This window comes from Ailuropoda melanoleuca, chromosome 19 (genome assembly GCF_002007445.2).
Source record: "Ailuropoda melanoleuca isolate Jingjing chromosome 19, ASM200744v2, whole genome shotgun sequence".
Lineage (NCBI taxonomy): Eukaryota > Metazoa > Chordata > Mammalia > Carnivora > Ursidae > Ailuropoda > Ailuropoda melanoleuca.
Genome location: NC_048236.1, coordinates 5,927,955 through 5,942,222, shown reverse-complemented (window position 1 = coordinate 5,942,222; position 14,268 = coordinate 5,927,955). Strand labels below are relative to the sequence as shown.

Genomic DNA, 14,268 nt, shown 5'->3' with positions numbered 1-14,268 from the left:
CCTCTCTCACTGGCTATCTCTCCGTCAAATAAGTAAATAAAATGTTCTTAAAAAAAAATCCTTCTGGATTGTTTCCATCTCTTCATGCTCTATTTAAAGATCTGTTCTTCCAAATCAGCTTTTTCCAGAGGACAAACTATTAACTGAGAGCACTCCCATGCTGAGATCAGTGCTTTCTGTTTCAAAAAAAAAAAAAAAAAAAACTTTCAAATTTTTAAAATCTCAGTCTCTAAGTCAGGAACTCAATTTGGGTAAAATACTCTCCCTTAGGGTCAATCACTGGGTGGTCAGGGAGGCAGAATCTTTAAGATGGTAGCAGTTCTATTTGAATATAATGCAAGTGTAAGGAGTTATCTCCCCCAAAAGAAAGAGATGCTATACTCAAAAACAGGGGGAGAAGTACTAAGCCTTTCTTTTAATCTTATCTAATCTGCATCACAGAAGAGTACAACAGAAGCTTCCATTAAAAAAAAAAAAATCCACTCTACAACAAGTATTCTGTAACATACTTTATGTAAGTCACTTCAAATTATCCCAATACACCTGTGAGGTAGAAATGATCATGTCACAGTTCCAGGGGAAAAACAGACCCATAAAGGTTCAGTAAGTCACATAGGTCTAGAACTTTTAATGCTTTCATTTTACTATTTACATTGTTTCCCTTATTTGGAAAACTCAAAGTAATAGAGTTTTCATCATACTTTGCAATAAATACATGCTGATGTTAATGAAAAATAACTACTGAAGACCAACACAACTGGCGATACTATTCTTTATTGTTTTTCTTTTTGAGGGAGAAGCATGCTTTTTTACAGCACCTGTAAACAAGTCAGTGAAGTATACTATTTTAGTTTCCCCACATATATATTATTTTTATTTTTTTGGAATGTTAGAATACCGCAACACCAACTCCATTACATAATAGCTACTGAAGGCAAGTCAGGCTAAAACAAGGTTAAAATTTTATGGCTAAAAATATTCATAGCAGCAACTTTTAAAAGATGATTTTTATTAAATCAAGTCATTGCACTTGGTCATTTTATTGCTACTGCAAAACAAGGCCATTAAATTTTTAACGCTTCTCATTTCTGATTTTAACTGATTGTCTTATTCTGTTCATAAATTTCAAGTTTAAAAGTAAGAATAAAATGTTTACCAACAACTCAAGAGAGTACTTGGGTTTTTTTTTTCCTGTGATCACAGTAAAGCATAAAAAAGAGAACCCCCATTCTCTTCCTATCTTCAGACTTAAATTTTGTGAAGAGGTAACAGCTTTATAGTAAGACCAACCACTAAAGCTTAGTGGTCACACACAAGCACACACATACAATACTTCCAATATTGAAATACAAGTAGGAAAATTAGTAATATTATGTGTTTCAAAGAACAGCAAACCCGAAAAATACATTCACTAATAATTTGGCAACGACAGATTCCATGCTGTTCATCTCTAGTCTGTCATTTATACTCACTCATAGAAAAAACAATGATTTATCCCCAAATAAAGGCTATTATCATTATTTACCATTTTGTGATATGAACTTCATGAACAAAAATAATAAAATTCCCATATCAAGAGCAAACACTGGTAAACTGCTAGATTGAAGTAATCATTTTTTCCCTTTGAGTTTGGCTTTAAGAACTTCACTTTTTGATCAAGGGCAGAAAAATACAGCCACAATACTTTAATTTTCTAATAGAGACAGAGTACTTTAATTTCTATTCTGACAGGAGTATACAAAGCAGACACTTTAAATGTATGTCAGCATTCATGACCATCTTCATTTTACGCACTAGTGAGAAAATGACCAAGAAAATTTAAGAATAGCCTGAAATCTGCTGGAAACTTCCCTCACCCCATTACCAGGGTGAGGAGGGGGTCACTTAATAGATGTTCCAGTCAGAAAGCTGGAGAATGATTTCTAAGATACAATGTTTTTATTTCTACCTACGGACTTTCATTAAAACAAAATAAAATCTAATTTTTTTAGCAAGAAGGAAATCATTCAACAAGTCATTTAAAAACATTAGGAGCAAACAATTTCGTTCAGTAGTGACCTCATCAGAAAAGCCCAAGGGCTTTAAAGAGTTAAAATGTACATACTCAATGCACAATCAGGTTTCCCCAAAAGCACTAATGTAAGTTGTGAATTTAACATTAAGTAATTCCTGGAATTTCTATTATATTCTACTTCAATTCTCTTTTATGTGAGACAACATGGCAAACTTTCTTTAACACAAGATTTTGGTATGTATAGATTAAAACTTAGAGGGAAAACATCGGTTTGGTCATTTAAAATTACACAAAATGGAAGCATGATAGGTGGTACTCAAAATCTGAAAGTCTTTGCTATAATAAAGCTTAAAATCTAATTTTTTTAAATGAAAAGTCAATTTTTCTATTTTCAATATAAATCCACATATTTTAAGACATTTTATCTATAGATATAATATTTTAAAACGTTCAACTGTTCATAAGTGACTCTGAAGAAACTACTAATTCATCCATCCTGTGAAAATGCATTTTGAATATGGTCAACTGTATTTGGTTTTAAATAAGCTGTACTGTTATGTTTTATGATATACTAACACTCTGGTACCTAAATGACAGCCTAAAATATCTGCACCAGTTAGTTTGGTCTTTTAGGGAAATCACACATTGCAAAACCTGAGTATTTACATAATGATAATTTGTCAAAGTAGGAAACCTCACACTGAGGTTCTCAATGTTCTCCTCATATTACCATTATTAAAAATCAGAGGGAGCATGAAGAATGAGTAATAACTGAGCCTGTAAAATAAGCAGAAAAGTACAGCAATAAGGCTGGTGTTTGCATATCATATGTGCTGTAGTTTGTAGGCACAAGTTAGGGGTTAAATTGACATTTTTATTTTTAGTTCCTCAGGTCTAATGAATTTAAAATATAGCTCATATTTTCCCAAATATAGTTAACAATCCAATACATTTTAACTAAATTCCTTTTATGAATCCTATAGTGCAAGCAATATAAAATATTCTAAAAGTTGAAGAAATTATTTTGATTGTTTCATTAGTTATTACTATATGCTTGGGTGAATAATCTGGTTTATAGCTAGGAAACTCCTATTTCATCACCCAGAGTATAAACAGCACTGCAAACAAACAGGCACAACAGTGTAATCCTGGGTAAGAAGCTAAAAGTAAAAAATATATATATATACAAAGTTTATATCCCTTAAGTATTATGGGAAAAGTAGTGGCTATATTTACTATAAAGCTAATTTGTCCCTCTCAAATAGTATATTTTACAGATTATTTGTAAAGATATCACCATATTTATAGTATAGATCTCTTTAAAAATAATACTACAAGTTTCAATAAAAAAACTATTGTCAACTTTCTTTCCTTTTTATACAGATTCAGTAGTATTTTCAAGCAAACTAAAAAAAAAAAAAGTTTGCAATTCCAGCACATAAGAAATAAGGCCTCTTTTTTTTCATATTGGCAAAACAATATATATATATAAAAAAAATCCACCCTTTCCCTACTTTTCTATAGATTATAGTTCAAATACTCGTACTTCTTTATCAGGACAACAGCATTTGTTATTGTTAAGTAACAAGTCAGTTGAAGTTCATAGTGTTGCTTCTGAATCCCTGGAACCTTAAGAACAGAGGCCATGCCATTTCAAGAAGACAGGACTGCTTTTTTCAGCTTCTCTATTTCCACCTAAGATATAAACATAAGTTGAAAACAGATAAAATATCTTTAGACACATTTTTTTTATTTTATCCTATGTCTTTAAGATCCAATCATACTTTGAAAACTCTAGATTTTGATTTCCATTCTAAAATCCAATTTCCAATGGTGTCATCAATATAGGAAAAGTTTAACAGAAGAACACATCACAATACAAGTTCCTAAATGGCAGGAGACAACCAACACAGCAACCACAGTTGTTTCAGCCCGAACAATATTAAGTAATGGGAGTATGTGAAAAAATGCTGTAAGAAAAATCAGCCCTCCAAAGAACGAGAGAATCCCTGAAACCAAGTTAAGAAACGTACAAGTACCTGTAATTAAACAAAAGGGAGGCAGTACAGAACTGTAAAAATAATAATAATAATAAAGGACCAGTTTAGTCCTATGTTTTTCACTTACTACCTATGTGAAATTGGCAAATCCCTTAACCTCACTTGGTCTCAAATTTCCTCATCTATAAACAGTTATGTTCTAGACCAAGTTCTTTTTAAAACCCAGGAATATATCTAAGATTCAGTCAATATGCTGGAAATATTTCCACCTTTAGGCAGAAGACATTCTTCACTTAACAGGAATTCACAATTTAAGAAACATAAGAGAATTAGGAAAATTCCATACGTGTTCACGGTAAGTACGGTTAACTCCGACGTGTTACAAATCGTGAAGCTGACACGATATTACACACCACACCGGGGGCTCCACGCTAGCGAGTCGCACAGAACCGGCACTGGTTGGGGCCAAGGCTCTAAAGCCCAGTTTTCTACTCTTCCCAATTATGTAAGGCTTCGATGATCTCTGACCTTTCCCTGCATGTGGAGATATTTAGGCTTTACCTTCTCCTGATACCATTATCCCTGTCCTCAACACTGCATACAAATAATACATGCTACAGCTAACCTCTGACAAATAATTCATTATTAAATGATAAGCACTTTGCCACAGTCAAAATGTATAATTTCAGTATGTTCACAACCTCCTCAGGGATTTTAACCATTCGAGTATGGTTTGTTAATTTTAGGATCTTTCCTGATATTAATCTTCCACTAATATGATTATTAACATTTAAACAGCACTGGTTTGGGACAAGTCTCAGTCTTCAGCCTGGACTGAGACAAAACACCTTTAATCTTTAGCATGATGTGCTATTATCATTTCTATTCCAAAGATACATGAACCAACTGTACCAATTTTAATAAGCAAGGATGGAAAGAAAACAGGAGGAGGAAAAAAAAACACTGGTGAAAGAAGGAGTAGGGGCAGAAAGAATAACCCTGCACTCAATCAGTAATACTCCTTATAGACTGCTGTCACATAAATTTAGATATCGAGCAAATATTTTCATTGCTAGAGTTTCTCTTCTAGCACTTTCATGTTCATTGTTCACCTTTAGTCCTTTTATCGTTCCTCAGTATAATTTAATATGGTATGTTAACTTCATTGTTCAAAGGACTGCTTTTAATCTTTAGGGAAATATAATGTCTGCTTTCAATGTGTGATCTTAAAACTCTGTCTTATTAAGTGTGCTTTTATAATACATGGGTCAAACTTTCCCCATAAGGCAAAAAGAATTCTAACACAAATCAGTGCGAGGCTAAGTAATAGCTGATTTTGCTAAAAAACTGAATCAAATGAAATTCTTCAAAAATGAAATAATTCATTTGACTAGTCACAATTTTTATGAAATTAAATCAAAAATAGAAATTTAACACTGTATTAGTTCCTCTTGCTTATATCACCTTATTTTCATATATGAAGATGTGTACGTAGGAAATACGAGGAATAAAAATCAAGAAACTTGTTTTTAATTTCTGATTTCTACTGTGCTACACAGTGGGAATTTAAGACATTTTTAATATGTATTCTTTTCATTTGACAAAAATTTATTCACTATCTAATTTGTATCTAGCACTTTGCTTGGAGCTATGGATGGACGAAGATAGGACAGATACACCCTCAAACAGTCTTACAGTCTAGAAGATGGGCAAAATAAGTCTATAATGTCACAGTGATGCGACAGAAAATTATTACTTTCTATCTTTTTCAAAACAAAGGACATGAATTTGGAAGAAAAGAAAATTACTTTTAAATCAGAGGAAGATGGGTACTAACTTAATGAGGTAAGCTCTGAGAATCTGTAGAACTTACGCACGAGAAGATGAAATAAAAGGAAAATCCAAGAAAATACAGTAAGAGCAAACACTCAGATGACTTAACTCTGAGGGACAACTGAGAATCAGCAAGCAAGAAAAGAAAGACAAACTTTAAGGACCAAGACATAGAAGACCTCACATGTTGAGAAGTGTGAACTTTATTCAGCACGTAACAGAATGTTCTTGAAAATACTAGGTAAAGAAAGATTAATTTGAGATAAGAATGAGAAAAACTTAAAACAGCTAAACAGAAGATAAAGAGCATGGGAAAAGGACAGAAATATTAGGAAAAAAGAGATAAAGGTGAGGGAGTAAAGCTAACAGGCCTGAATGTGAACGGAACTAGAATGGAAGTACCACGTCGGTAAGACTTGAAAGGCAATGAAATGATCAACAGAAACAGAAACTCAGAACGGCAGGAAAGGAACATGATAAACGTAAAAGGGGACATGCTAGTTCTAAGATCATAGTGGAACAGCCAGGGAGACGAGCAGCTGGAAACAGGACAGAAGCTGGGAAAAGAGGAATTAGATTCAGATGGGAGAGGCATGAGAGCTAACCTCGATGCTTGCGGAAAAGAGTGAGCAGATGCGATAGGAGCGCCAAGGGCAGTTCTGAAGGAACATTTCCCTTAGAGAAAGGAAGAGGAGACTGAAAAGTGGACTGAAACAAAAGAATGCAGGATCACATAAACCAGGACAGAAAAAGTGGCAATGGATTTAAAAATGCGAAATGCTGTAGACACTGGAGAGACATCGGAGTTACTCTCAGTAAACCTAAAATGTAATAGGCTATGACTGAATTAAAGGTGAAGAATTAGGGGCGCCTGGGTGGCTCAGTCATTAAGCGTCTGCTTTCACCTCAGGGTGTGATCCCAGGGTCCTGGGATCAAGCCCTGCATCGGGCTCCCTGCTTCACCGGGAGCCTGCTTCTTCCTCTCCCACACCCCCTGCTTGTGTTCCCTCTCTCGCTGTCTCTCTCTGTCCAATAAATAAATAAAATCTTTATAAATTAATAAATGTGAAGAATTAGAGACCACAAATGCACATTTTTTTCGGTTGTTTATTTTGCAGTAAATGAAAAGTGAAAAACTACAGTAGATCAAGGGGGCAGCTGAACTTGAAAGGAGGCTTTGGTTTTTTGACAAAGAGGGAAAATTGAGTATTTTCATGGAAAAAGGGAAAGTGCCAATAAAAGGGATATGTCAGATGTAAGAGTAAAAATGGAGTTTTGATAATTTACCAAAGACCTTCACATGTATTATCTCAGCAACTAAAGCTAAACAGCGGTTAAGTGACTTCCTCAAGTTCAGTGTAACTTAATCCCTGAGAGCTGTTTCTGAAGTCTGGCTGTTTCTGTTAAAAATTTCAGCTCCACTGCTGATTTAATCACTCTAAACCCTAGTTTCCTCATCCTTAAAAGAGGAATAATAATCCTTACAAGTTGTTATGTGTCCACTGAAATAACGTACAGAAGGTGCCAAGCCTAACTGACACATAGTTTAGAAATGAAGTCACCAGTATAAGTCAGAAGAGGGGCTCAAGGTTTTTGTTTTTTTACCAAGTCCCATGTTCTTTTCTGTTTCACAATGCTAACAAGAGAAATAGGGTAAGCAATAAGGCAAGGTAAAAATAGGGAGGCAAATGAAATACTTAAGTACAGGATGGGAAGAGCCTCTGAAAAAAGGCAGAATACACTTTCTCCGAAATATGCAGAAAGTAAGAATATAAATGAAGACCAAAGTTAAGCGCAGATGAAAAAAAAAGCTTAAGATAAAAAAAGTGAACTTGTCAGTCATCAGGAAAGAGTGAAGATGATGACATTACGGTTAATGAAGTAAATACTCAGTGAGAAATCAAGTCCACAAACCGACAGCCATCCCCACCCACCCCCCTGGCCTCCAGGCAAAAAAACAAAACAAAACAAACAAACAAAAAAACCAACCCAGAATTAAAAAGAAAATAGTTTTACTGTGGAAAAAAAAGAAATAGTTCAAGAAAGCAAGAGTGCAAAAGATCTACAACCACACACTCTTCGGAGGCCAGAACCACGTTTGTGGTTATGTATGATCCTCTCGCACACTGCCTAAGACAGCTAGAGCTCAAAAATATCTGCGGCGTGAATGAACAGAATGTGACAGGGAGTCAACAAGAGATTAATTAAATGCCTATCAACCAGCAGGGAGTGTCCAATTTAAGTAGGATAGCATAATATGTAGTGAAACCAATCACCTAGCTGAGATGGAAAAACATACCTAGTTTATGCTGACTACAATCTTAATGTTAGGAGAAATGAATTACCTCTAGATTACTTCTCATTGCCTTCTCCTCTTCCAAATCCTTTCGTAGTTTTTCCAGTTCTTTCCTAAAAACAAACTATTTATTACTGTTAAGTCTTTCATTTAAACAATATATTTGACTAATGTTAACAGGATATACCAAAGCATGGGGAAAACTTTTTAAAGAAAATAGCCATATCGATTAAGAAAAATTTCAAATTCACTAATGGAACGGTTCAATACAACAGTTAAAAAAACCTCAGCAATACCATGGCAAACCTATCTGATAGAGAGATTTTTAAGTGAATAGAGAAAGCAGCTCATGATAAAATAAAGAAATAATAACTGGCCTTTACAAGCAATTTTCCATATTCATTTATCATGCATTTCCCAGGCTGGACACTCTAAAGCCCAAACAACTTGGTAATGTCAAAACATGTCACAGTACAAGGTCAATTATTTAACAGGATTACCTAAGACTTTACATTTCTCTATATATATTTTTTAAAATTAAACATTACATTAAAATTACCAAACCAATAAACAAAATTTTAGCCAACAATCCTTTCTCCTTATCTCATGTTTTCATTTTTCTGTGTTCCCGCCTATCTTTTTTATATAGTCAGTCATCTTCCCTCCACAGCTGAAAGTATATATTCCATATTGTGTCTTTACACAAAGTATTTTAAAATATTTCCATGCTGCTAAAATTATCATATTTCTGATAATTGTTGACACTCAAATATCCAGGTTTTTTGGTTAGTTGCTTTTTGGGAAAGAGATGGAAAAAATAGGAATTTTATTTAACATCACAATTATACCAGTATATCAATTTCTAAATCAAAAAGTAGGGACATTTTCATAGCCTTCTGACATATGCTAGGAAATTCTCTTCAAGAGTATTATAGAAATAATAGCTTGAAAAACCAAATGAAAATGCTCAGGAAGAAAGAATATATGAGAAAGAAAGAACTTTTAAATTCTATAGTTTCAAAACTAGTTTCTTCTGTGGTTTTAATAATTATAAAACTCTCATGTTCTATTGTTTCAATTTAAATTATAATTTAAATATTTAAGTCAATTTATCTAGAGTTTATTTTGGTATAGGATAGAAACTGTGCTAAAATATTAACTTTGTATTTCCAAAATGTTACCACTAAATTAAATAACTCTTCCTTTTTCTAATTATTCTATTATTCTGGGTTTATTATACATTTAAATTATATCTAAATGAGGATCTATTATTAAAATATTTATTCCACTGTTTATCACATTTTTATTATTTTTAAAAACACATCTGTGAATATAAAATTTTTATGTAACATTGTTTTCTTTTTACAGGAGCAGATCAACCTATATCTCTTGTTCTATAACTTTACAACTAAAGAAACAGATTACTAATATATTTCTCTGTCAATCATTCTGTCAATATCCTTCAATTTTTTTAGTGATTTGTTCCAAACATTTTAGATTCTAATACTGAATGCATAAAGACTAGTTATTTGTAGGCTATAAAGAAAAAATAATTTAAAGACCTAAGAATTCCAAGTCAGCTCAAGAAATCAATTATTACCAATATGTCTGATACTCAGAGAGACCCACAATCCTATTTTCCTCTCTCCTTCATAGGAAAAGTTCTACAGCCTTTATGTCTTCTTTTCTTACCACATATACAAATATATCTTGAAACAACACATTTACTATTTGGTTCTAATGCTTTTCAAGCTTCATGTAAATGAAATAATACTGTATGCATGTCTCTGACTTGCTTTCCCCACCCTCAACATTTTTTCAGATTGATTCGTGTTGACACATGTACCACAATCCATTTATTTTTTATTGCTGTGCCTGTATATAGCATTTCGTTTTATCAACATACCAGTGGTTTATCCATCCTCCTGCGATGCTCTTATTTTTCAGATTAAAAAATCTGCCATCCATTTCATTTGCCAGAGGAAATAAGACTTAGAAAAGACCCTTTGGAAAGACTTCTAAAATATCTGATATATATGTTTTAAAACATATATAGGGGTGCCTGGGTGGCACAGCGGTTAAGCGTCTGCCTTCGGCTCAGGGCATGATCCCGGTGTTATGGGATCGAGCCCCACATCAGGCTCCTCCGCTAGGAGCCTGCTTCTTCCTCTCCCACTCCCCCTGCTTGTGTTCCCTCTCTCGCTGGCTGTCTCTATCTCTGTCGAATAAATGAATAAAATCTTTAAAATAAAATAAAATAAAATAAAATATATATAAATCATAAATATTTTATTCATCCTACAGCTACTTTAAGAACACCTACAGGCAATCTATAAATGTAATTATCAGTTCATTAAAAATAGACTTGGTACCAAAAATGTCAAATGTCAAAATCAAATTAGGAGAGTTCTCTAACTCACACATGGATGGTGCTCAATAAATACTAGATGAATGAACTTACAGTTTATAATGTGTATATTGCGGAATCTGTTAAAAAAAAAAAAATCCGCAGGACTCAGACTGATAAACTGAAGGAAAAAGACCCNTCATACATCAAATTAAAAACTCTCTCTCTTCATATACATGCATATATATATAGATATAGATATCTATGTCTAAATATATACACACACACACACGAGCAAATGTACTTTTTAAGTAGTCATTCAAGATATTTTTTTTTAAAGATTTTATTTATTTATTCGACAGAGATAGAGACAGCCAGCGAGAGAGGGAACACAAGCAGGGGGAGTGGGAGAGGAAGAAGCAGGCTCATAGCAGAGGAGCCTGATGTGGGGCGACCCCATAACGCCGGGATCACGCCCTGAGCCGAAGGCAGACGCTTAACCGCTGTGCCACCCAGGCGCCCCTCAAGATAATTTTTTTGGTTCTATCTAAGAGATGTTTATAAAAGTGCTCTGCAACTACAAATACACCAAACGTTAATCTCAGTACCGGGTCTGGTTTTTTTTTTTTTTTTTTTAAGATTTACTTATTTATTTGAGAGAGAGAGCGAGCACACATGCGGAAGGGGCAGAGGAGGAATCTCAAGTGGACACCCCGATGAGTGCGGAGCTGGACATGGACCTTAGCTGAAACCAAGAGTTTTGGACACCTTATCGACTGAGCCACCCAGGCACACCTCAATATCGTTTTTAATAAAGAATCCAATGCCAACTGAGAACTGGGGGAGAAATGGTACATTCAGCTCCGAGGTAACATGGTTTCTGGCAATGATTTTTACACCAGATTCCATACACCAACAAATACTTTTAGAGGCACAGGGGAAGCTGAGCTAGGGGAAGAGCACCTGAACCCTCACCCTTGGTGCAGCTGGATTAGCTGATCTTTGACCTGTTTTACCTATTGGGCCTTTGTAGGACTATGTTTAAAATGTTAACAAGTTTTATTTTATAAATGTATACACACACACACACGTTTTAAAGCTCAAATAATAGCGGTTCTAGAAAAATATCTCTAAACCAACAGAAAATATGATTTCAGTTCTAGCTCTGCCTTTTCAGAACTGTATGATCTAGGTAAATAGTTTTACTATTTTACCTTATTTTACTTACTTCTTCAGTTAAAAGAAGAGAGGGGGGCTATAGTAGGTGACCTGTTTTTACATTTGTTTTCGCTCTAAAAAGTCCCTAACTTTCCCTTAGGATCTCACCATATACTATTACTGAAAAGTTTCAGAAGTAAGAGAACAGCCTTAGAGATCACCTATTCCCAACCCCTTGGTTTTATTTACATACCAATCTGAACGCTAACAGAGACAGTGATCCAGTCCCTCTGAAAAGTAAATATACATATAGATACACTCCAGATCTGAAATACAGTATGACTTTTCCTAGTATTTTTAAGACTAATTAACCCCTGTATTTGACCAGAAAATTTAAATTATAGGTATATATATACCTTTTCCATACCAAGACTATGAGAACAAGTTTTCTAATTCAAGTTTTTTGCAGAGAGGAGAGAAGCACTATTAATGAAAATCTCTTTGGAAATACACTTGTTTATACCAGAAATCTGGCAGATTACATCTCTACTTCACAGAATTTGAAAGAATTCTTTGCATATGTGTTGAGTAGTTTCCAAAGAAGGAAACAAGGGCTACTTACCCGTGATCCTTTTTCAGCGCTTCTACAATGTACAGCAATTCAATAATCTGAGCTCTAAGTTCATCCAAGGGATTTTTTTTCCCATCATCTGATTCTAGTTTAGCTTTGATTTCTAATGGAGTTATAAAAGCAGCTGTATTTGGTTTAGAAGCACTTGGAGGTGTTGAAAGGTACACAGATGGCTGAAAACGTAATAGAAAATTTTCTTATTTGTATTTATATTTAAGTTCAAAAAATTTTACAGCAAGAGATAATTAAAATAATACTTCAAGATAAATGGTGACTTTGGAAATTCAAAAAGCAGTTTGATATTCACAACTGGTAAAACCACCAAACAACTAAAGAATAAACTTGCAGTCACTAGGAGTTTATGTGAGAAATGTCAAAGGATTTATTAATAATAAAAAAAAGGGGGGGGGAGAAAAACCTATTTATCTTATGAATGGTTTGCTGAGTGGAGCATCTAGAGGCAAGACTATATCAGCACTATTAAAGTGCTGCTTTGACCCTCCACATTAAATAGTCATTATTTAAAATATCCAGAGAGTTTCATTTAAAAGTAATTATGAAGAATTGAGTAAGTCCATGGAAGAGGCATTAAAATGAATCTATGGCCTGATGCCCTTTCTATTTCACTATTTCACTAAATAATACTATTTCACTATTTTACTAAATACTGTTTCACTTTTATTACTATTTCTCTAAAATAACAAGAAGTAAAATTTCAACCAACTGTTGACAAGTTGAGAGAATCAGATTAAGTGTTCTGATAAACTGGAATAGCACCCAAATGCCCTTGGAATGAATCTGAAAAGGAAACATGAATTTCTTAAATATGAGATGTGTATAGGTTGTGATGATACTATCTTAAATAAAAATAGCAAGAGTTTAGAAGAGTCTTAACACCATGTAATAAACGGAAGAATCTATGTATACTGCCATTCATTCCAGTATACATTCAATGCTTATTATGGTGCCAAACACTAAGCTAGGTGAGGAGTAAACGAATGATGGCTTCTGGCCTAAAGAGTGTATGTTTAGTGGGAAAATGAGATCTAGGCCTTAAAAAATATGAAATGCATAACATTTATACTACCCATTTAAAATAAGCTCTTTTAAAAAATGACCTACAGAGGACAGTGTGACTTTAGTAACTCAATTTTTTAGCAGGAAATTTTTTATTTCTTGGCAGAAGAAATCATTTTTAGAAGACACTTTAAATTCCACAATTTTGGTGTTCACAAAGAATCCTACAAATTATACAAATCTTAGGCCACAATGCCCCTCACCTTTGGAGAGTAGCATGAATCCTTTTTAAATTCAGACGGCTTTAAGTTGGCACTATCATCTTCTTTTGGTAACTTCAAGATTTTTTCTGGGCTTTGAGTTGGCTAAATGATTTTTTTAAATCAAGAAACAGAAAATACCAAAGAAGGAAAAGGCAATAAACATTTGGATAATACACTAAGTAACTTTTATCACTGTTTTCAGCAGCTACTGTTCCAGATATTCCATTATTGTTAACAGGATATTACATAATTTCAAGCTGAATAACACACTTGCATATCTGGAAGGTAAAAATAGCCTGCTTCGTAGCAATGAAAATTTTCTCTACTTTGGTAATTTAAAAGCACCGTGGCGCTCAAGGGCTAATATGTTAATAATAAAATACTACCGGCATTTCAGGCAGTCTATGGAAAGCATAGAAAGAAGCTACACGTTTAGATACCAGCATTAGTACTATAAAAAAACCCATGACTTCAGAGGAAAAGAATGTTCTTGTTCTTTCCTAAAGTGAATACGTACCACTCAATTCTAATTATTGTTGTGAGATGGGTAGATTACACAGATACACTGACCCCTTTTCACCCTGTGCTCTGTGGTTATGGTCTCAGGACAGCTCTTTATTTCTGATTCTGTAACCTTCTACTGCAACCCTCTCTGAATGAACATGACCCCATTCTCTCCTTAAATATAACCAACTATTTGCCACTTGAG

The 14,268-nt window shown here is 34.0% G+C and overlaps 1 protein-coding gene across 2 annotated transcripts in view; it reads right to left on the bottom strand.

Moving 5' to 3' along the window:
* Positions 1-758: 758 nt before the first annotated feature.
* CD2AP (CD2 associated protein) overlaps positions 759-14,268 on the bottom strand; it is a 127,254-nt gene continuing 113,744 nt past the window's right edge. Inside the window, exons 15-18 of one of the 2 annotated variants that reach the window (XM_011224683.3) lie at positions 13,560-13,661; positions 12,271-12,452; positions 8,193-8,256; positions 759-3,709 (exon numbers count right to left, since the gene is read on the bottom strand). In XM_011224683.3, coding sequence (XP_011222985.1) covers positions 3,668-3,709; positions 8,193-8,256; positions 12,271-12,452; positions 13,560-13,661 — 390 coding nt within the window. In that variant the 3' untranslated portion in view covers positions 759-3,667. The remainder of the gene's footprint in view (positions 3,710-8,192; positions 8,257-12,270; positions 12,453-13,559; positions 13,662-14,268) is intronic. The other variant, XM_019799424.2, reaches the window with a different exon arrangement.